General features: G+C 38.9%; 2 protein-coding genes across 10 annotated transcripts in view; one reads left to right on the top strand and one right to left on the bottom strand.

The window, feature by feature from the left end:
* Positions 1 to 9,452, top strand: part of ATP13A5 (ATPase type 13A5) — a gene marked incomplete at its 5' end in the record, with an annotated part of 96,885 nt that extends 87,433 nt beyond the window's left edge. Inside the window, 3 exons of the mRNA XM_010832243.1 lie at positions 2,057 to 2,145; positions 4,419 to 4,499; positions 6,116 to 9,452. Coding sequence (XP_010830545.1) covers positions 2,057 to 2,145; positions 4,419 to 4,499; positions 6,116 to 6,376 — 431 coding nt within the window. The remainder of the gene's footprint in view (positions 1 to 2,056; positions 2,146 to 4,418; positions 4,500 to 6,115) is intronic.
* An 845-nt stretch (positions 9,453 to 10,297) lies between these two features.
* HRASLS (HRAS-like suppressor) overlaps positions 10,298 to 22,709 on the bottom strand; it is a 22,765-nt gene continuing 10,353 nt past the window's right edge. For 7 of the 9 annotated variants that reach the window (XM_010832235.1, XM_010832234.1, XM_010832238.1 and 4 more), the window contains 2 exons: positions 17,908 to 18,176; positions 10,298 to 11,139 (listed from right to left, as the gene is read on the bottom strand). In XM_010832235.1, coding sequence (XP_010830537.1) covers positions 11,038 to 11,139; positions 17,908 to 18,176 — 371 coding nt within the window. In that variant the 3' untranslated portion in view covers positions 10,298 to 11,037. Of the gene's footprint in view, positions 11,140 to 13,693; positions 14,759 to 17,324; positions 18,177 to 22,709 lie in introns of those variants that run through there. The other 2 variants (XM_010832241.1, XM_010832242.1) reach the window with 2 other exon arrangements.

Here is a 22,709-nt window from a genome sequence, read left to right as displayed (position 1 = left end):
ATGTCAAACATAACTGGTAATTTTAAATGAAAAAAGTTTTTTATAAACATATTCTAACAAACATAATCTTATAGTAAATCATACACTCTCAAGGTTACAAGTCAAAAGTTCTCAGAATGGCTGTTGAAATACACAATTCTATTTTAATGTAACAGAAAAGTCTTTACCTTTTTTAACAGTCTTTGACAGATCAACTTTGTAATGATGAGCTATAGAATAAGTACAGATTTAGTTTTTATGGAACAGGTGTGAATATTTCTTAAGCCTCTTCTTGCCTGAGAATAGTCTATAATGGCTTGCCCAGGGCTTGTCTTCCCAAATCATCTGTGCAAACAGAACCCCATTCATTCCAGTTTCCTCATCATTAATAATTAATTACAGGAGGGCAACATTCACTTCAGTTCTTTATGAAGTTGTCCAATCAAAGCTGAATTAAAGAAGAGAGCCTCACCATTTTGTTTCCCCTCTGCTCATTTGTGCCCTAGCCTGGTCTGCTTTTGGACCCCTAGTCTGAGAGCAGTGTGACGTGCACAGTGCTCAGCCCAGTTTCAGTGAGTACTTCATCAGGATGGACATTTGGGGCATCATCTTCTTCGCAACATCTGGGTCCTTGGGACTTGGAAACACTGAAGGAAATTAAAAATCCACACAGCCTGCAGCTCCCTCCTTTCTTCTCTCTGCCTCACACGCCTCTCAAGCAAGCATGGGTATTCTTCTAAGAGGTGTTACATCTAGTTATATATGTAGAGTGAGGCATGGATGAATATGAAGGTGAGTGTAGGTGGTGAGGATTAAACAGAGCTCTTGTGGCTTCAAAATATAGGGCCTGCTGTAGCGGGACAGTTCCTCTGATTTCTGTTTAATATAGATCTATGCAGAGTTGGGAGCCCATAAACCATCAACACTGGAAGAAATGAGGTAGAGAGAATACAAGAGAAAATCTAGCTTGTTTTTAAATGTTGAAGACCGTAAGTATCATATCACAGCAACACTGATTAAATGCTGCTGTTTAGGCCCGAAGGTGCTAATCCCATTGAAAAGCATATATAAAGCACTGTCTACAAAGTGCCTAAAAGCTGATGGCCACAAGAGGGGATGGGGGTGGGGAAATAAGGACAGGGATGTTGGCACTGTGCATCCTGAGAAATTGAGCATCCCAAAGTAAAGCCATCTGGGCAGGCTTTATAGAAGAAGCCAGCAGATATGCATGCTAGTTTCTCACTTCCACTTCAAATTGGAGTCCCAGAGAAGCAGATCAAAATCCCTTTCAGGTGGTTATAACATACTGGATATATATATATGAAGACCATGCAAAGCACAGTGATAAACACCATATGAAATAAAACTTGGTAAGGGAGAATTGGAGAGTCTTTAAAAGAAAGTGGTATTGGAACTGGGCTTTTTAAGAAACACTGGGAACTTGCCAAGACTGGAAGACTACCATCTACACAGGGTGTTTTGTGAACCAAGGCACGAAAGCTAGAAGGCACTGGGTCTCTGTGAGTAGCAGGTTTATGGTTTAGCTTTCCAAGAACTTAAGGAAGAGCAACCAGAGATCAGTTTAGAAAGGCTGATTGGAACCAGACGCGGAAGGCCTTGAACATCAATCATTCAAGACCCTTGTACTCTCTTCTCTAAGCGATGAAGAGTGAGGTGCCACTAAGAAGACTGACTGTGTAAATAATTTATTCATGAACGACTCACTAGACCCGAGGTGATAAAGCATCAGGAACTCTCTGGTGACCATTTACATAAGCTGGTCACTGCAGGGTTTCCCAGCCCCAAGGACTCCTCAGTTGAGGTAACTTCCTCATGGAGTTTACTGGAATATATTTAATTACTAACTCTCTACACTCAGCCTTTCAAGGAAAGATTTTCAAGATATCACCTTTGTCTTGTAAGCATTAGAACACATTTTAAAACATATGAGGATATATCAAAACATCTAAAGATGTATCCAGTATTTGCCCAACAAAGATAATTGATATTGAAACATGTGCCAAATTACAGGAAACATTCCCTCAGCATCTAAAAATAATGTTTGCTGTTTCTTCAGATATATTCTCATTTTTGCTAGCGTCTGCCTTGGGCCTCACAATTTTCCTTCAGTTTTCTGATTTTCAAGATATATACCGCGGAATGGAGGTATGTGGAATCCGTGACTCCTATGTGCAGTGGGGCTGTATTTGCATTGTATTGATAATTTACAAGTCAGTTACACCCATATTCTCTCTGGTCACTGAGAATTGTGAGGCTATTTTCATTTACCAGAAGAGCAAATAACATACTTCTATCTCACACACGCTGGCCTGAGTGTTTTCATATTATTAGTATCATCAGTTGGGTCATTTATTCTGTTTATACCTGGAACACTGTGTTTGGATGTTTTATTCTTCTATGTTATACTAATACGATGAAATTAATGCATTAATACAATAATTAATCCTCCAACTTTAATTTTTTAATCATATAGTATAAGTCCTTTATAATGTAGTTGTGAAAAGCAAGAAAATGTTGACTGTAAGCCAGTCATATTCTGTCTGTAAAACACTGACAATGGGCGGGGGGGCTTATTTCAAGGGTTAAAATTAAATTTATTAATAAGTTATTGAGCCTATTTTTGGACCTAGCATTGTAGGAAAAATAGAAAGACAAAGATTGGCTCTGGCCCTCTACCTACAGTTTAGTTCCAAAGATGAGCCATACCCAGTGAAGTGATGGAATGGCCACCTGAGGCCGTCCATGCTTAAAGAGAGTGTAAAACAGAGAGAAGTGGGAAGGACATAGGGAGGAGGAGCTCTCCCTGGGGCCTGTGGCTTCCACAGGAGGCGTCATACAGGAGATGCAACTTGATCTGGTCTGGAAGGATAGGTTTGACTTTGCTAAGTAGGAGGTAGGGATATTCCCAACTAGGAGAACAGCCTAAGCACAAGCAGAGAGGGCTGGCCCAATCTCTTTGGTTTTAGAAATGCAAGAGAATGTGGAATGGCCGAGAGGAAAATCCAAAGCAAGATTTGTTTCACAGACCACCTAGAAGGTTAGCTAAGATTGAGCCAGTAAGTTGTGGAGTAGACGTGGATGTAGGAAGGCAGACAATGCTGGTTCAACACTATGCCAAGAGCAATGGGAGTCATTGAAGCCATCAGAGCAGGTTTTTCAGTGGAGCACTTAAGACAGATTCGTTAGATGACAGCAGGAATGCTGTGTGTGAGAGAAGACAGGCTGTGGAGAGAGAAGCAGTTAGGATATGAAAACCCAGACCATTCAGTCACTTACAAAGCATTGTGAAGCTTCAGAGTGGGCTTGGCACTGGGGTTACAAAAACGAGTAAGATGTGGTCACTGCTCTCAAACAGCTCAGAAGCTAGGAGGGGAGAGCATCACAGAAGATAACTCCAAAGTGATGTGACAGGTGCCTTCCAGGCCAAGGCATGGAGAAGTGACGTCCCAGATCAGGGCGGTAGCAGGATGCGGGAAAGGGCCAAGGGCTCCACTACCATCTGACCCACTGCCGGATCTCACAGCCCTCTCCAGGCCACCTGCTACCCAGCAAGCCTATTTCACATCCTGGAGAAAGGCTGTTTCCACTTAGAGGAAAAATAACATGTTGTTACTTTAAATAACCTATGAGAACAGGAATAAGAATCAAAGGTGAGCATTTAAACATTATGGAGGGTCTGTGGTTTTAGTCCTAAACGGAGCTCAGCCTCTACATAGTCATCCTACATTTTAGGGTCAAAAAAGGAATTTCATAATTCATCTTTTGCTATGGATGTGTCTATAGGAAGTTGTAGATCTCACACCTATTCAATAAGTGTATTTGGTGGTCAAGGGTACTCTTTAATCCTTAAAAGGAGAGAGACTGAGCCAGTTCAGCTTTCAAGGCATTAGATTTAGGGATGAGAGTATTTATTCAAAAATTATTCACCAAGTATCTATCAAAATAAACTTGAACCTCTGTCTACCTTTTATTTCTTTTACTCATATGTCAATGTTACTGAACGAATGAGCTCCAAGTAGATTTTGCTTTGGGAGCATTATAAGTAATAACATCATTAGATGCATGATTTAATCTTTCTTGTATTTGAGAAGATAAAAATAAAGAGAGAGAACACAGGCTCCAAAGCGTCCTGTCTCATGTCTTTGATCCAGGGCACGTTGACTCCATGTTTATCATCAGGCAGTGGAGGGAGCACTGGGCGAGAGGCAGTCAGACTTTATTTGAATTCTGACTCTGCCATTTATTTCTTGGTATTGAATCCTAGGGCAAGGTATTGACCTTCTCGTCTGTAAAGCTGAGAGAGGAACGTCTACCCTCTAAGCCCAGAGAGTTGTTACAAATATATATAAATTAAATAAGAGAATGTGTGTCAAGTATAAAGTATGCAAAGTATAAAGGTAGTATTTCTTTTTCAACAGTTTGTCCCGACTGTAACATCATGGAGGGTTTCAGTTTTGGTGGCAGCTCTCACCCAGTTCTGTGTGGCCTTCTTTGTAGAGGTAAAGAAGTTTCTGTATGGCTCACTATCTGGGGGGAAGGATAAATAAAGGGCTGACTCTCAACAGATGCTCATTGTTTAGAGCAACCACTTTTATCCCCCAAAAGTAATAATTATTAAGTGTTTGTTAAGTGTTCTCTTTGGGGGAAATGAGAATGATTTAAAATTCTTTGAAGGCTGCATAGAAATGCTCTCGGTATCTGCAGTGTAGGAAGCAAAACATCAAATTAGCTAATTTTGTCTCACATGAAGGCCTTATATTGTACTTTCCCAGAAGTCTTAATAATCTGGTAGACTAGATCAAATGACCTTCCAGCTCTAAAATTCAGTGAGACCTTTTAGTGTGAAGAACTGTCTAGGTGGGCTTCCTTAATTAAGAGAGAAGGGAAGCCATTGCTCATTCTAGTCAATTCTTAACCTTGAAGGTCTTCTATAGCATTTCTCTTCTACTCAGTGTCACTAAATGAATTTACCTTCTCAGTGAAAAACTCAGGTACTATTTTTTTAAGGGACAGTTTAAAAGAAAAGATTCATGAAGTTCCTTGAGAAAAGGTATCAGCCAAATTAAGAAAAAATATGTGTATATACAAATATTCCATGGTATACAATGCATGTAAAATTTCTCATACTCTTAAGGAATTCCATTTCTGAGATTTCACTTAAAAAATAACTTAAAAAGACAGAAAATTTTACATGTATGAAGATTTTCATCACAGTATTATCTAGTGATAAAATATTAGAATCAAGTGTTTCAAAAGTAGAGGTGCTATTAAATAGTAATATAGAAATTTGAGTAAATGTTATACAATCATTAAAAATGATTATTGAGAAGATGGTAGCTACAAACTGTATATGACAGAGGAAGTGGAATGCAATATTTGAGCACTTCTATTACTATAAATGCATAAAATTGTGTGTGCTTGTAATCGTACAAAAAAGAGAACCCCCAAAATGGAAAGCAAAGGGCCTCCCTGGTGACTCAGTGGTAAAGAATCTGCCTGCCAATGTAGGAGGCATGGGTTTGACCCCTAGGTTGGGAAGATCCCCTGGAGTAGGAAATAACAACCCACTCCAGTATTCTTGCCTGGGAAATTCCATGGACAGAGGAGACTGGCAGAGCCTACAGTCCATGGGGTTGCAGAACAGTCAGACAGAACTTAGTGACTAAACAACAACAACAAATGGAAAGCAAAACCCATTTGATTTTTAGAGTTCATTCATTCATTCAACAAACCATTACTTGATGCCTTCTTTGTATCAGGGAGCGAGTAACAGTGATTTTTTTTTTCTTTTCTTGATTTTGAGTACATTATTTTGCTATTTCATTCTAGCAGTAAAATAATTCTAAGTGACTCTCCTGCCAGAATTGAACTAGGAAATCTGTGGAAATGAAAGACTGTAAGCTTTTGGCAGATTTCTATGAACACAAGCTCACTCAGTTCTCAAGGAAATGAACCCAGGAAGCTGCTAGGCTTCATGGGGCTGCAAGAAGTGGCCAATGAGCATAAATAATTAGCACATTTAGAGAAGGTCTGGGGGAACAGGGTAGCAATGAGCAATCTGGCTGCCAGGGAAAATAGGTGATGGTTTGATTGTCTTTTCCACCTGATTTTCCAGGATGCCATCCTTCAAAATCGAGCGCTCTGGCTATGGATCAAGAAAGAATTTGGAATCTATTCTAAAAGTCAGTATAGGATCTGGCAAAGAAAACTGGCAAAAGATCCAACCTGGCCTCCTACAAACAGGACAGATTATTCAGGCGATGGCAGAAATGGATTCTACATCAACCAAGGCTTTGAAAGCTCTGAACAGATTCCAAAAGAAAAACTTAATTTGGGAGGCCAAACCACAGAACAACATTTCTGGACCAGACTGTAATCAGAATTGTTAAATAGCATCCTCCTTTTACCAGAATCTAAAACATTGTGGAGACGTGATAATAGTCTACCCTTTTATTTTCTTCCTCCATCTGAAGATTCAAAGTGCATTTCTCAGTGCATTGAACCTTGCAACAAAGGACTTTACATATGTTTATTTTGACCTCATCCTCTATCATTAAGAAAAATAATGCATTTTCTAAAGGATCATTTTTTTTTCTAACAAATTTTATTCACAATGCATAGCATGACTTGCTTCAAATGCACAGCTCTTTATGGTAGTAAAATTAATAGTATGAACATCAATAGAAGAAAGAAAAAAGAGTTTAATTTTGAAAGTTTCACCAATGTATTTGTATCTTTATCTACTGAAATAAAAGAATCTATATATTTAAAAAAGCTTCTCTCAATAACTTGTCACACATTTACTTAATCTTATATTCGCCTGCAAAGAACATCTATGCATATATCTTTTCTCCAGGTCACAGAATTCTTCTTTTTGGTTCTTTATATGGTTTTAATAGAGAAACAAGAATTGAAATTTACCTCAGAAACTTCACCCCTGTTGTTAAATGTGGAAGTGGAGAAAGATGGAGGTGTCTGATAATTGTTTATAACCTTGGCCTGGGCACAGCTAAGCAAACTCTACTCAAATTGGCATCTCCCAAGTATATTGCTTTGGGGCTAGTGAGCTAGAGGTTCCAAATTAGATCACAAAAATAATAAAACTATTAAAATGTAGTTTTCACTCTTAAGAATTATGGTATGGTACCTTTATTTGCTTTTTATTACTGACAAAGAAAAATCTCAAGTTCTAACTCTAAAAGTTGGCCCAGACTCATCATTGCTCATCTGAAAAAAAATCAATCCCAGGGAAGGAACCCATAATGCTTTTATCTACAGCATGACAATTCTCAGAATATTAAACAACCTTAAGTTCCATTTCATCTTTTCATAATCTAAATCAATTATTAGATGCACATTAAGGATCACAAGAAAGGGTACATCCTTTACAAATATGTTCTGCACATTATTACCTTTAACATATATCAACCTCACTGTGACCTTGAGAGGATATTTATTCCTAGTGAACATTTTAAACTACCTACTACATTTTCCTTGTAACCATAAATCTAATTTTGCTAATTAAATGGATCTTTAATGGGTCATAGGCAATTAGCTAACCAGTCCCATTCCATGAGTGTCAATTACATGCCTAATACTGTGATATATGGATTCAATCATGTCTTTACAATTATGAGATCTTTAGGATTGGAAAAATGTCTCAACATTTTAGCAATTCATTGCTGTAAATAGCACCATACACTTTGTTACACAGGCCAGCAGCATAAATGCAAATTCCTATGCAAACAAGCATTTTATATTTATATTTTATTTGCGTTTTAACCTTTTCTTGGATACACAGCTCTTGGAGAGTGATAATTTTTTAAATATGTCTAATTTAGTGGATACCAATAAAAGAACAAAACATCAAAAATATTTTTAGCTAAAGATTAAGAAATATGTCAACCTAAAACATACAGCAGCTCAGGTTCCTTGAGCTGACATAGCTCTATTTAGTAATTTGACTTTTAGAATGAGAGGATTCAGTTGATACTCTAGTATATCTAGATAGCATAAAAATATTTTTTAATCTTTTTTCAATAAGTGTTTAGCTTCTCTCAGTTTCTTCTACAATCTATTAGGTGTCTGATAGGTGATACCTTTATTTCACACATCTCTTTGAAGGTGGGGATGGGACAGGATAAATTTGGTCTCTACACTAGACTTTGATTTAATCTAGTCTAATTCACTAAAAATACATCAGAGAAATGTTTACTAGTCTTGGAAAAAGATGTTCGATAAAAGCACAGTGAACATGGCCACATATAAATGGACAGGCTGAAGCTGCCCATCACCAAGAGTGGCCGTTTTAGGGGGAAACTGACGACTAACTTTGTGTGCTTACCCTTAAGGCTGAACATTACTAGAGTCCTGAACACTATTTGTGAAAAAATGAATCTATGAATTTAATTTAAAAGTGCATTTGTAACAATTATTCAGTATTGCTAAGATTGTCTTCTGCAGTGGGCATGTCCAGCTATCCAGAAGTTTGATTTAAGGATCCTCAAAATATCCTCTGAGTTGCCAATTCCATTCCCTCTGTCACAGGCAGTGTGGTAATTCCACCACACCCAGGTCTCCTGTTCAAGGCTAAGATTTGTCCTCTGCAGTCATCTTTACTAAAAAGATGTTATATCCTGCGGGATGTAACACATAAAGCTGCTGCCAGTTCTGCTCAGACTTGACAATACTAGGAAACAGACTGTTTTTTTTTTTTCTTTTTTAACATTACTGTTACTTAAGAGTAGGACATAATAGGAATAAGAAATTGAATTTAGAATAAAAATGAAAGGGTAATTTTGGATCATGCTATCAGATAGAAGACACTATTCCCAGAGGAACAGGGGAGGAAGACAGAGTTTTGGGGTTTATCTGGAAACAGAATTGGTGCCATAAGAAAGGGAAGGGATTAGTCAGGGAACAGGAAGACAGGTAGGGTCTCTACGGGCCCTGATGGAAGCACATGGCCATTTCTTGTTATCATTGTTCTTAATCCTACAATTAGATTGTACAGATTTTCTGGCCCAGGAGTAAAATCAAATCAGTTTACTATGTCAAAGACTTTGAGGCAGCTGTTTTGTTACCTTTATCTACCAAAGTTTTGTTTCCCTCCCTGCACCACAACACCCCATATTTACTTAAACATTTCCTTTATTTAATGTCATGCTTTTGGCCATGATACAATAAAGATGTCACTGACTAGCAATGTGGTTTGGAGGGTAATGTTATAATATCTGATATAATCCCAGGATAGAGAGACTGTCATCCATTTTTCCCCATCTGCTACCAAACAAGAATTCCATTGGAAAGGTATTAAAAAGTTGTTTGCTTCATCCAACACATAATCAATAAAATGCAAGAATAAAATCATGAGTCTCTCCCTGATTGAAAAAGTAAAAGTGTTAGTCAGTCATGTCCAACTCTTTGGGACCCCATGGACTGTATAGCCCACCAGGTTCCTCCATCCATGGAATCTCCAGGCAAAAATACTGAAGTAGGTAGCCATTCCGTTCTCCAGGGGATCTTCCCAACCCAGGGATCAAACCCAACGTTCCTGTATTGCAGGAAGCTGCTTTACAGTCTGAGCCACACTCCTTGAACCTCTAGTAAAAGCCATAAAAAGTAATATAGGATATTGTTTTCTAAATATGGCACCTTAAACCTATGTTTAATGATGTCTTTACCCATCACTTCATGGGAAATAGATGGGTAAACAGTGGAAACAGTGTCAGACTTTATTTTGGGAGGCTCCAAAATCACTGCAGATGGTGACTGCAGCCATGAAATTAAAAGACACTTACTCCTTGGAAGGAAAGTTATGACCAACCTAGATAGCATGTTCAAAAGCAGAGACATTACTTTGCCAACAAAGGTCCATCTAGTCAAGGCTATGGTTTTTCCAGTGATCATGTATGGATGTGAAAGTTGGACTGTGAAGAAAGCTGAGCGCCGAAGAATTGATGCTTTTGAAGTGTGGTGTTCAAAAGACTCTTGAGAGTCCCTTGGACTGCAAGGAAATCCAACCAGTCCATTCTAAAGGAGATCAGCCCTGGGTGTTCTTTGGAAGGAATGATGCTAAAGCTGAAACTCCAGTACTTTGGCCACCTCATACAAAGAGTTGATTCATTGGAAAAGACTCTGATGCTGGGAGGGATGGGGGCAGGAGGAGAAGGGGACGACAGTGGATGAGATAGCTGGATGGCATCACCAACTCGATGGACGTGAGTTTGAGTGAACCCCGGGAGTTGGTGATGGACAGGGAGGCCTGGCGTGCTGGGATTCATGGGGTCGCAAAGAGTCGGACACGACTGAGCGACTGAACTGAACTGAACTGAACTTAGGTTTAAAGGGCGAAACTCTTCAAATACTTCAAAATCCAAAGGGAACAATGGAACTTGGTAGAAGCAACAGCCCATTTCTACTTGTCACATACTCCTAACAAAGGAGTTGCTGCCAGGGAAATCATTGGATCCGAGACACTGGAGCCAAGAGCTCCTTCTCCCATTCACCTCCTGCTCACACCTACACAGGGTCAAGGAGATGAGTATCCACTCTCAGATAGTTTATTAATAAAAGATTCTTAAGCTACCTGACCAAATGCTTTATTTCAAATTTCTTCTCTGACCAGAAAAGGCATATGAATTTTGATACCAATCTAAATAATTAAGGGTTTTTAACATTTTTTCCGGTCACATATAAAAGGTTCTTCATCCCTCTGGCAAAATAGTTACCCTCAGGGGAAAGAAAAACAATATTTATAGAAGAAAAAGGATAAATGATGATGTGATATTAAGATCTGCCACTGGTTCATTCAAAAGGCCACTGCTTCTTGTTCAAGTTACCACATGAATCTATACTACTAAGGAAGAAAAATTTCCATGGCTCAATGATGAGATAATGCCAGTAAGCAATTTATTAAAGAGTCTGTCATCCATCACTGGAAATTTGGAACAATAATGATGCATTGAAAATAAGTATTCATCCCAGGTTACTTTTCCTCCTCACAAATTCCTTCAGCTCCAATATCTCTTCAGTAAATTAATAGAATTTTGGTCTTAGTCTTTTTGGAAACAAGCCCAGGAAGGAGAAGGCACCAGCAGCAGCTGTCACAAACCCAATGGTACTTATCGCTCGGCTGGCCTATAAGGAAAAAGGAATCAAAAACACATCTTATTCTAAAAGCATCTTAGTGTCCTAAACCTCAGCTTTAGCTTGTTTCCTAAATCAGAGACTCATTTTAATGTACAAGGGATGAACTTAAAGGTGAATGCAAAATTAAAATTTTGTATGAAGATGAAATAAATTTATAATTATGACAAAGATATAAATACACATAGGTTATTTTTATAGCCTCTGACAGTTTATTAACTTATTATGCCACAATTCCTAATAATCATCATGGTACACCTGGACCGTATAGCATTACTGTTTTATACTATTTGAGAAGTTAAAAGTGATTTGCCCAAGGGAGGTAGTAGCACCAGGGCATTTAGATATAGTTTAGTCCTGAATCATGTGTCCTCCCCCTATACATCCCCCGCTCCCAAGCACATACTCATTTGGCTGGGTCTATACCAAGGTGAATAGTGTGTGCATATATGTGTGTGCATTGGTCGAGGGAGTGTAGACAAGAAAGCAGAGTACTCACTCAAGAAGTCTATTAAAAAGATGACAGCATTTGGATGGACGTGTGTGTGCATGTGTGTGTGTGTTCCCTGACTTAAAGCTGTTAGGAAGATAATTCAGGAATGTGATCTGAGGTAAATACCATACACTCTTACTTGGTAGATACACTTTATATTCCAATAAACAAACTTCAAGATAAGTCACTACTAATGTTAACTATTATGGCAAAAATTAATTTCTCATGTAGACAAACAAAAATAAATCACTCTCAAGTTCAATTGTCCATAAAGGAGTTCAGACATTTATAGCTTTAAGGGTATTAATCATCATCATGATGAGGGAACTGATGAATATTCACAGTTGCATGGCACTCAACTAATATTACCTTCCATCTGCAAGGGTTTGAGTGCAATTTTATGACCCAAAGGTCACATTCAGATACTTCACTGTCATCAGGTGTTTGGAAAACAAGAGTTGTTTTCTAAGAGTTAAGAGTCAGGCTTTCAAATAAAGCTAAATATTTTTCCTAAACGACTCTGGGGACCAGCCCAAATGCTGAAAAACCTGACCCAGGTAACACTGGAGCGTGCCCTCTGTCTAACCCATAGCCCTCCACCACTGAGCCTGCCACCCCCATATGCAACATAATGCTCCCTCCCTAACTGAGGCCTCCCTGTGGGGAACAGGCAGCAAGGGCTCTGGCCAGGAAAGCAGCACAAAGAGTATTCACTTCATTACACCACCCTGTGGTCTGTAGGGACATGGCCTATAATTGTAATCTCTGCTCTGCCACCATCCCTAGTTGCCAGGGAGAATGACATTGGCAAACAATGGAAAAACCCTATTTTAGTTTACAACTCTTAATTTTATGTATTTGGTTGGTTGGCTATTTCTTTTATTTGTAATTCTTAATTAGTTGCTACCTAAATTGTTTCCAAGCAGAATTCACTGTAGCAGAGAACTACCCATATAGGACACAGGGAGCAAAAACGGGGTGGGAGATACAAGATACCTGGCAGAATTCCAAAAGGGGGCAGAATCAATAATCAGACAGGGATCAAGGATTACAAACCAAGCCCAAACTTCATGCAATTCCAAGCAGATGCTGAGATCCCAAGGAGTCTGACACAGGAAAAGTGGCAGGCAGTGAAAAAACTGGAAGGTGTAATTGGTGTCTGTAAACAGAGGTGTCCAATGGCAGCAGGGGACAGCCCTGGGAAAACCTGCAGGATCCTGGGGGGAGGGGGACAGCTAGATGCAGTCCTAACTCACTGGATGTCTTTCAGCCACTAGAAACAGAACACGTGAGAGAAATCTCTACATCTAAGAGACCTGGGGAGAGGACAGACAACTCAGTCCTAAATCAAAATTCCCTGAGACTGCACAGGCAAGATAAAATTATAATAAACCACTTCCAGTGTGCAGTTCCCCAAATTCCAAACATTTATTTCAAGTTGCATTCTAAATGGAAAAATCCCACATAATTTGGACAATCCCTTAGAGTTATGTGTAACAGGATCGATCTGCAAGATTAAAAAAATCCCAGGATGTCTATGGTGAGCCAGCATGAACAAGAACTTTTTGTGACTCATTTAGAATTATCAGATCACCAAATCCTATCCTACACACTTTGTCCTATACAGGGCTTTCAGGTGTGTGTGTGGGATGGGGGCAGGCATGATTCTGAGGATCTATACATGCCAAGTGAAATGTTAGCTACAGCTGAAGCAGCTGGGTCCGGGTATCAGTGAAGCTGGGTCACAGACAACTACAGTGGTTATCAAAAATCTCTCTTCCCCCAAGACTCTAAGGCTACAGTGCTGCAATGAAGCACAGTCAGGTGTACTGCGTGTCAGCTCGCACAGGCACACTCAAGGGTGCTGCCATAGTGCACAAAGACAGGCGTATTTAGTAACTTGTTTAGAATCACAGTGAGAAATGTTGATTTTAGGAATTTATAAAAATAAAGACAAGCCACAGGCTGGAAGAAAACATTTCCAAAAGTCATATTTGATGAAGGACTGTTTTCCAAAATATGCTAAGAACTCTTAAAAATATGAAAACAAGTAAGCAACCCAATTAAAAATGGGCAAAAGAGTTTGAGACACATCACCAAATATGATATGCAGATAGCAAATAATATATGAAAAGATGGTCAACATCATACATATTTAAGGAATTGCAAGTTAAAACAGTGGTGATATCACTACGTACCTATCAGAATGGCTGACCTCCAAAACACGGACAATGCCAAATGCTAAAGAAGATGTGGAGCAACAGGAACTCTCATTCATTACCGGGAATTCAAAATAGTACAGCCACTTTGGAAGCTAGCTTGGCAGTTGTTTTTTCTTTTAACAAAACTAAACATACTCTTACCATATGATCTGGTGATCATAATTCTTGGTGTTTATCCAAATGAGTCAAAAATTTACATCCACAAAAAAGCTGCACACAAATGTTTCTAGCAACTTTATTCATAATCACCACAACTTGGAAGCAATCAAGATATCCTTCAGTAGGTTAGTGGATAAATACACTGTAATGCGTCCAGAAAATGGAATATTATTCAGTGATAAACAGAAATGAGCAATCAAACCATCTAATGAAAAGACATGGAAGAATTTTAAGTGCATTTTGCTTTGTACGATTTCAACTATATGACATTCTGGGAAAGATAAAACACATGGCAGTAAAAAAAAAATATTAGTGATTATCAGAGGTTTATGGAGAGTGAGGAATGAATGACAGGCAGAGTATAGAGATTTTCAGGGCTGGGAAACTATCCTGTATGATATTGTAATGATGGATACATGTATTATATATTTGTCAAAACCCACAGAAGGTACAACGCAGAGTGAACCCTAACATTAACTATTCGAGGAGAGGAAAATTCTTTTCTTTACCCATCTTAAGTTCTCAGCTGAGGCTCTGTAATAAAAGACAAATTAACAAGAGGAAAATGAACAGCAGTTGATTAACATGCACGTCTCATACACTCATGGTAGAAATTCAGGGAAGAAGTAACTCAAAGACATGGCTTAGAATTCAGACTTATAGAGCATCTTCACCAAAGAAAAATAAATTTGTAGAGAAGTGAGGGAAAAGTGGTTCCTCTTCCAAGGGCGACAACCTGTGGGAAGGTAGGAAACTAATGGTATATAGAAGCCTGTGAGTAGTTTGTTAAGTAGATTCCTCTAGTGCCCTCTCCAGGCTGCTAAGGGTCTTACATTAAACACGGGTTGTCCCGGGTGATTACCTTTTGTCCTTCCTGGTAGAGTGGGGAGGCAGGATACCTTTGAAAGTTTCTGTCCTACTTTTAGAAAAATAGGGGGAGGGCAGCGAGCTTTATTTCCTTCTGCTCCTACTCAATTGCTTCTCAATTGCTCAAAATAATCCTTATGCCAAAGTAACATATTTGGGGTGGTATGCTCTGGTTTCCTTCAGTATGAACTCTGGTTGATAATGATGTATCAATGTTGGCTCATCTTATATAACAAATAATCCACAGTGCTATGGGATGCTAACAGTGGGGAAGGATATGTGTGTGTGTGTCGGGGTGGAGGGTACAGAATATGTGGGAATTCTGTATGTACTTCCAGCTCAGTGTTGCTGTGAACTTAAAACTCTAAAAAGCAAAGTCCATTAATTTTTTTAAAAAATACAGAAAAGTACAAAGAAGAAAAGGATAGGGCCCACAATCCTTCCACCTTTCTAATCTTTTTATCATTTACCGTTTTTTGTTTAACTGGGAAATAGATGGGGAAACAGTGAGAGACTTTATTTTGGCGGGGGGGGGGGGGTGGCCTCCAAAATCACTGCAGATGGTAATTGCAGCCATGAAATTAAAAGACTCTTACTCCTTGGAAGGAAAGTTATGACCAACCTAGACAGCATATTCAAAAGCAGAGACATTACTTTGCCAACAAAGGTCCGTCTAGTCAAGGCTATGGTTTTTCCAGTAGTCACATATGGATGTGAGAGTTGGACTATAAAAAGGGCTGAGCAATGAAGAATTGATGCTTTTGAACTGTGGTGTTAGAGAAGACTCTTGAGAGTCCCTTAGACTGCAAAGAGATCCAACCAGTCCATCCTAAAGGAGATCAGTCCTGGGTGTTCTTTGGAAGGACTGATGTTGAAGCTGAAACTCCAATACTTTGGCCACCTGATGGGAAGAACTGACTCATTTGAAAAGATCCTGATGCTGGGAAAGATTGAGGGCAGGAGGAGAAGGGGACGACAGAGGATGAGATGGTTGGATGGTATCACCGACTCGATGGACATGGGTTTGAGTGAACTCCGGGAGTTGGTGATGGACAGGGAGGCCTAGCGTGCTGCAGTTCATGGGGTCGCAAAGAGTCAGACACGACTGAACTACTGAACTGAACTGAACTGAACTGGAAATACACAGCCATTTCCCAAGGAAACTGTTCTATGCTCAAGATCCTTGAGCCTTAAAGGGACCCCAGAAACAAATCTAACATTAGCTATTATTAGTACTAATACTATTATTGATAGTAATAACAAATAATTCAAATGCTGCAGTTTCTGTTAGATCAACAGAATATTACTAAAGCGTATCAACAAAGACCTTAAAATTGCTAAAATAAAAAGTAATATCGATGGAAGTATACCTTTTATTGGGATGAATAATATTTAATAGAACATGCTGCTGCTGCTGCTAATAGAACATGCTAAGAGACTTTAAAAATCTCTTACAATCTATGAAACAACTTTGTTTGACAGATTAGGAAACTGATAAACATGTCCAAAGTTATCCAGGTTAGAAGTGGTGAAGATGGGGTTCTAGCTCAGATCAGCAGAATTCCAAAGCTCAGATGTGTCTTTAAGGCTGTTACTACACCCATCAGAACCTGCTAGAGAAGAGTTCTTCTAGTTCTTGAAAAATAGTTACTTTTTCATGGGTCTTATTTGGGTATGAAAGGTGAAAAGAAGATAGACTACAAGTACGAGTCTGAGCAAAAAGAGACCTGTAATATCTTTTGATTTAGCCACATTTTTAAAAATTGCTGATTGAGTACTGTTGATAACTTTATCATTAACAACTTTATTTCCTAGCTATACGCTACTTTTCAATGCAAAAATGAGCAGATATTTATGTCTGTTATCTTCTATGTTTTGGCTCAGAAACAATTTATTGCTACATGTGTATAGTTCATTATAGTAATGTATTTCCTAGTAAAAATGAATTTCCAATTAAATTATTTCTTAATAAAAACAAATGTATCCTTTCATTATGTTCTATTTTCCATTCTTCCAAGCTTTCATGAGCAGAGTTATAATTTCAATCCTTAGAATAGACATTTATACAACAGATCCACCATTTCAAGATACTAGGAGCCTTTATATATTAATTTTAATAAATCTTTGGGTTAAAACATCAATGATGCAACTGAAATGCTGGGAAGGTAAGTAGGGAAAGGGCAACTGAATCAAGCTTGCTTTCAGTGAGGAATCTGCTACACTACTGAACAGTGGTGGTAAATACCAAAACTATAAGCTACTTTAAAAATAAAGTCAATTAATCCACTAAAAAATCATCCAAAAGCTCAATGAATCAAAAGTGAAAGTGAAATCACTCAGTCGTGTCTAACTCTTTGCGACCCCATGGATTGTAACCTACTAGGCTCCTCTGTCCATGGGATTTTCCAGGCAAGAATACTGGAGTGGGTTGCCATTTCCTTCTCCAGGAGATCTTCCCAACCCAGGGATTGAACCTGGGTCTCCCTCATTGTAGGCAGATGCTTTAGCGTTGGATCCACTTAAAAGCACAACATTTCTTTGAAATTAGTGTTGCAAGGAAATTGAAGACATCCACAAATCCATGGTATCAGTTAGCCTCTTTCAGTTAATGGAAAAGAATCTCAGTACTACCATCTATGTTTTTGGCAAAGGAACTCGCACTCAAAAAAGTCAACATTCTTTTCAATATATATAGTTACTGATTTAACTGCTGTATGGTATGGTAATGAAAAAAAAAAAATACTGAAGGACGGGGGCATTAAGACAGACAGAAAGACATGGTCTTGACTCTGCTTCAAGTCCCTTCTAGCCCCAGATTCATGACACAAAATGTTCTCATCTGTTTGGTCATGAACTTTCTGAGTGACCTTGGGTAATTCAATTCCCTTCTTTGTCCTTCAGTGTTCTCATATATTCTTGTTCTTTTCCATTTGTTTGAGGTCTGAAAACTTGATCAAGACTGGGTAGTTATTATCTTCCCAACGTAAGAAATTTTTATTTCTCCTAAAGAAAACTCACCTGCTCTGAAACTCCTTCTCCGTATCGAAGCAAAGTCACAAAATGCTCACAGTTGTTGACAAGTATGTCATATTCCACCTCTTGCCCAATAACAAACTCTGACCGTTGGATAACTTCTTCAACAGGGAGAGGGGGGTATGTATCATCATATTTATTGTTTATTCTGTATGTGTCTTTTCCAACAACATCCTTCAAAAGCTGCATCTTCACCAGGGCCTTTCTGCTGAATAGAGACTTGGCACTTGTAAACGATGGGGAAATGCCATCCTCTATAAGGAGAATTCTGGTTAGCAAAACACAACAATCCAGCCCAGTGAACTCCAATGCCATCCTAAGTTATCCTCAAACCAGAAACCACTTAATCTTACTAACCATCAACACTCATTCTCTAATTTACCAATAACACTTATTCAATACTCTAAGACTGAGAATATAAGAAAACTTTTTGAAAATTTCTATCTCCCCATTGGGCTTCCCTGGTGGCTCAGCAGTAAAGAATCTGCCTGTCAATGCAGGAGACATAAGAGATGAGGGCTCGATCCCTGGGTTGGGAAGATCCCCTGGAGCAGGCCATGGCAACCCACTCCAGTATTCTTGCCTGGGAAATGCCATGGACAGAGGAGTCTGGTGGGCTACAGTCCAGGGGTTGCAAAAGAGTCGGACACGACTGAGCGACTAAACAACAACATATAGAACAAACTGGGTGTGAAAAATCTACTCATTCTTGAGGTGTAAGTTCTCTATCAATTAGTATTATTATTAGGGATCTTGGCATATGTTTCTAACATAGTACAGAGAAGATCACTGCCCCCTTTTTCTATAAAGCCCCTGTTTTTTGGTATCAGAACCTTTCTAAATTAGTATGCTTGGGCTTAGCAGCAGAGTGTTAAGATTGATGCCCTCCTCTTACAACTAAGCTGCACTTCTTACAGCTACCTCTCTGCTTTTACACTTATTCTTTTAATCAGGCTTTACTTTGAAATCTGCTGGGGACCCTAAGCATTTGACAGGGTCAGTTGGGATCAGCTGGGGCCCTGTCTTTATTTTGCTAGTTCCTTTAGCCAAGAAACTAAGTCCTAAAACTAAGCCTAATGCAGTAGGCACTATCCACTCTATGTGGTCCTTTGCTGTGCTCCACCCACCTGTCACAACGCCCTGTGCCCCACCACTCCATCTTACTGCCTCTATTGGTAAGCATTTGCCTGCTGCTAAGTCGCTTCAGTTGTGTCCAACTCTGTGCGACTCCATAGACGGCAGCCCACCAGGCTCCCCCGTCCCTGGGATTCTCCAGGCAAGAACACTGGAGTGGGTTGCCATTTCCTTCTTCAATGCAGGAAAGTGAAAAGTGAAAGTGAAGTCGCTCAGTTGTGTCTGACTCCTAGCGACCCCATGGACTACAGCCTACCAGGCTCCTCCGTCCATGGGATTTTCCTGGCAAGAGTACTGGAGTGGGTTGCCATTGCCTTCTCCCAAGCATTTGCCTAAACAGCCCCAAATCTCTGTATCCTGACTTGCCATGGTTGTTATCTGAGATTGGAAAAGTGATTCCTTAGTGTTCAGCTTTAAAGCCAGGCCCTAGGCCCTCTCTATCTGCCCAAGATTGCTATGCTTGGCCATTGTTGAAGTAAACCATGAGATGAAAGGCTGCTATATAACCAGTGTTTAGACACTTTTCCTTTCAGTAATGACTAAAAGCAAACTTTTTTTCCTACTCCTCTTTTTTTTCACTCCTTTGAACTCCTTTTTATTGGAGTAGCATTTTCAATACCTTACATATTCCAAATTCTTACACAGTACAAGTTCATAGAACACGTATATCCTAGTTAGAATTACTCATCAACTAGTTTGAAGCAATCAATTTATTGATGACAAAATCAAAGCGTGGAGAGAGAAACTGGCTTGCGGAACATCACACAAGTAGTTAACAGAAACAGGAATTTAATTTCAGTCAAAGCTCAGTGCTTGAACCATATCAGTATGGAGCTTAAGATGTGAAAAAAAGGAAACAGCACAAAAGCCTCATATTGTTTTCTAAATGTGAAAGCTGCAGAGATAATATAAAGAATTCCTTAGTATTAATCACTAGACTCTACAGAATGAATAGCTCTGTATCGTAAATGCCATTTTATTTGCCATTTCCATTTCCAGTATTCCAGAACAAGTGGCAAATAGCTCAAAATCTCGCAAAAATCACTTCATTAAAAGTTCTCAGAAGCTCTCAAGATAGTAAAACTTCAACCTGTAAACACTTCTTTTTAAAGGTATCTTGAGGGAAAAAATATTCTAGGCTGTTTGTTATTTGCATACATTTTTCTTAATAGCTTGTACTCATTTCTAAACATGTAGAAAATACAGAAAAATACAGCATAAACACTAAATATAAATTACCTGCTATCCTGCCAGAAATAACTATCATTATTAATGTATTTATACTGTCTTTATCACTTGCAAATATACATGTATGTGTTTACATTAACATGTATGTGTATATATATGATTTCTTTGCAAACTCGATACCATATTACGCTTTGCATTTTTAATCTGTAATTTGCCAATAGTTATCATACCAGATCATCTTTCATGCAATTAAAGATATCTAGAAATTACTTTCAGCTGTTAAAGTGGCCACTGTTTTAGTCTGCTTAGCACTTCATCCTACCACTACTTCTTTCTTTCTAGAAAAGACTCTGTCTAAGCCAGTCATACTGTCCCATTCCTGGACATAGTGATGGTTCCGTAATGGACAGGGGACCCACACCAGACAATCAAGAGTCATTCTCCATGATTTTTCTAACTTTAGCAGACAAAGAGTATCTCTCTCCTGTGGGTCACCAGCCTTCAAAGATGTGAGCCTAAGGATGCCTAGGGTCATCAGTTCAGCTTCTTAGACATAGCCTGGGAAAATAAATAAAATATATACAAAAAGAATGCAGATGTGGGACAAAGAGTTTTGATAGTGTTTAAACTTCTAGATCCAGGTATCCCTGAGACCAGCCTCATCTCTTCCCTTCCTGTAGTTTACTTCAGTAAAGCAATGAATTTGCCTTTTTTTCTAAACTAATTTATTACTTGCAACTAAAAAGTTCTACCAAACACAAAATCCTAATATCTGAGGCTAAATCATAATTCATTTAACCATTATCTTTTTAATCTTATTAATCCATTGTCTAACTTTTTTTACCCACCATAAAAAATCAATAGTTACTTTTTTCCCATTGTCCTTTTTTTAAACCATTATAAATGAGATAGCAGTGAACACTCTAATACACAAATCCTAAATAAGTTCTCTAAAAATATTTCCCAAGAATAGATTCATAGAGGTAGAATTACAGGATCAGAGCATGAAAACTCTTTTAAGACTCTTGCATGCATGCCAAGTCACTTCAGTCATGTCCAGCTCTTTGTGATCCCATGGACTGTAGCCCACCAGGCTCCTCTGTCCATGGAGTTCTCCAGGCAAGAAGACTGGAGTGGGTGGCCATGCTCTCCTCCATGGGATATTCCCGACCCAGGGATCAAACCCATGTCTCCTGCAGTTCCTGCATTGTAGGCAGATTCTTTACCACCCAGCCACCAGGGAAGCTCAAGACTCTTGACACATCTTGCTAAATTGTTTTGGGGAATGATTTTATCAACTTGTATTTCTATCAACAATATCCTGTGTTCATTTCATTATACCTTTATCAACACTGATTTTCATTTTTTAAAATTCTGCTAATGTGAGAGGCATAAAATCTATCATTTTATAATTCCTAGATGACTTAAAAGCTGAATGCTTTAAAAATGGGTCTTGGAGACTTTCATCTTCTACAAACTGTTCACAATCTTTTATCCATTTGTTTGTTGGGATTTGAGTATTCATTGTTCCCTCGGAGGAAGAAACTCTTGCCCCAAATATCATGTGCTGGGTTTCCTCACCTCTTTCAAGTTTTCTCAAATGTTACTTTCTCATGAGATTTTCCCGACCAGCTAATTTCAAACTGTAGCAACTACAACTCCCCAGAACTTCCTATCCTGCTTCTATGATTTATTTTCTCCATATCACTTATCTCTAATCTAACATTGCTTTCTGTATTCTGTTCATACTCCCTCTCTCAGGCTCTCTGTCTCCTCTCTCTCTGTCTCTCTATCTCTCTGTCCACTAGAATGTAGGGATTGGCTTATGTATCCCTAGCATTTGAATAATATCTGGCACACAACAAGAAAAATCTATAAATAGATGTTAAGTGATTGAAATAATCTACTTGTATTATATATAAAGACACTGACTCTTGTCACATTTGTGGCAAATATCTTCCCCAGTTAATTCAGTTCAGTTCAGTTCAGTCGCTCAGTCATGTCCAACTCTTTGCAACCCCATGAACTGCAGCACACCAGGCCTCCCTGTCCATCACCAACTCCTGGAGTTAACCCAAACACATGTCCATCAAGTCAATGATGCCATCCAACTATCTCATCCTCTGTTGTCCCCTTCTCTTCCTGCCTTCAATCTTCCCCAGCATCAGGGTCTTTTCAAATGAGTCAGTTCTTTGCATCAGGTGGCCAAAGTATTGGAGTTTCAGCTTCAACATCAGTCCTTCCAATGAACACCCAAGACTGATCTCCTTTAGGATGGACTGGTTGGATCTCCTTGCAGTCCAAGGGACTCTCAAGAGTCTTCTCCAACATACAGTTCAAAAGCATCAATTCTTCGGCGCTCAGCTTTCTTTATAGTCCAACTCTCACATCCATACATGACTACTGGAAAAACCATAGCCTTGACTAGACAGACCTTTGTTGACAAAGTAATGTCTCTGCTTTTG

This window comes from Bison bison, unplaced genomic scaffold (genome assembly GCF_000754665.1).
Source record: "Bison bison bison isolate TAMUID 2011002044 unplaced genomic scaffold, Bison_UMD1.0 scf7180017860491, whole genome shotgun sequence".
Taxonomy (NCBI): domain Eukaryota; kingdom Metazoa; phylum Chordata; class Mammalia; order Artiodactyla; family Bovidae; genus Bison; species Bison bison.
This window is presented reverse-complemented; position numbering and strand designations above follow the sequence as displayed.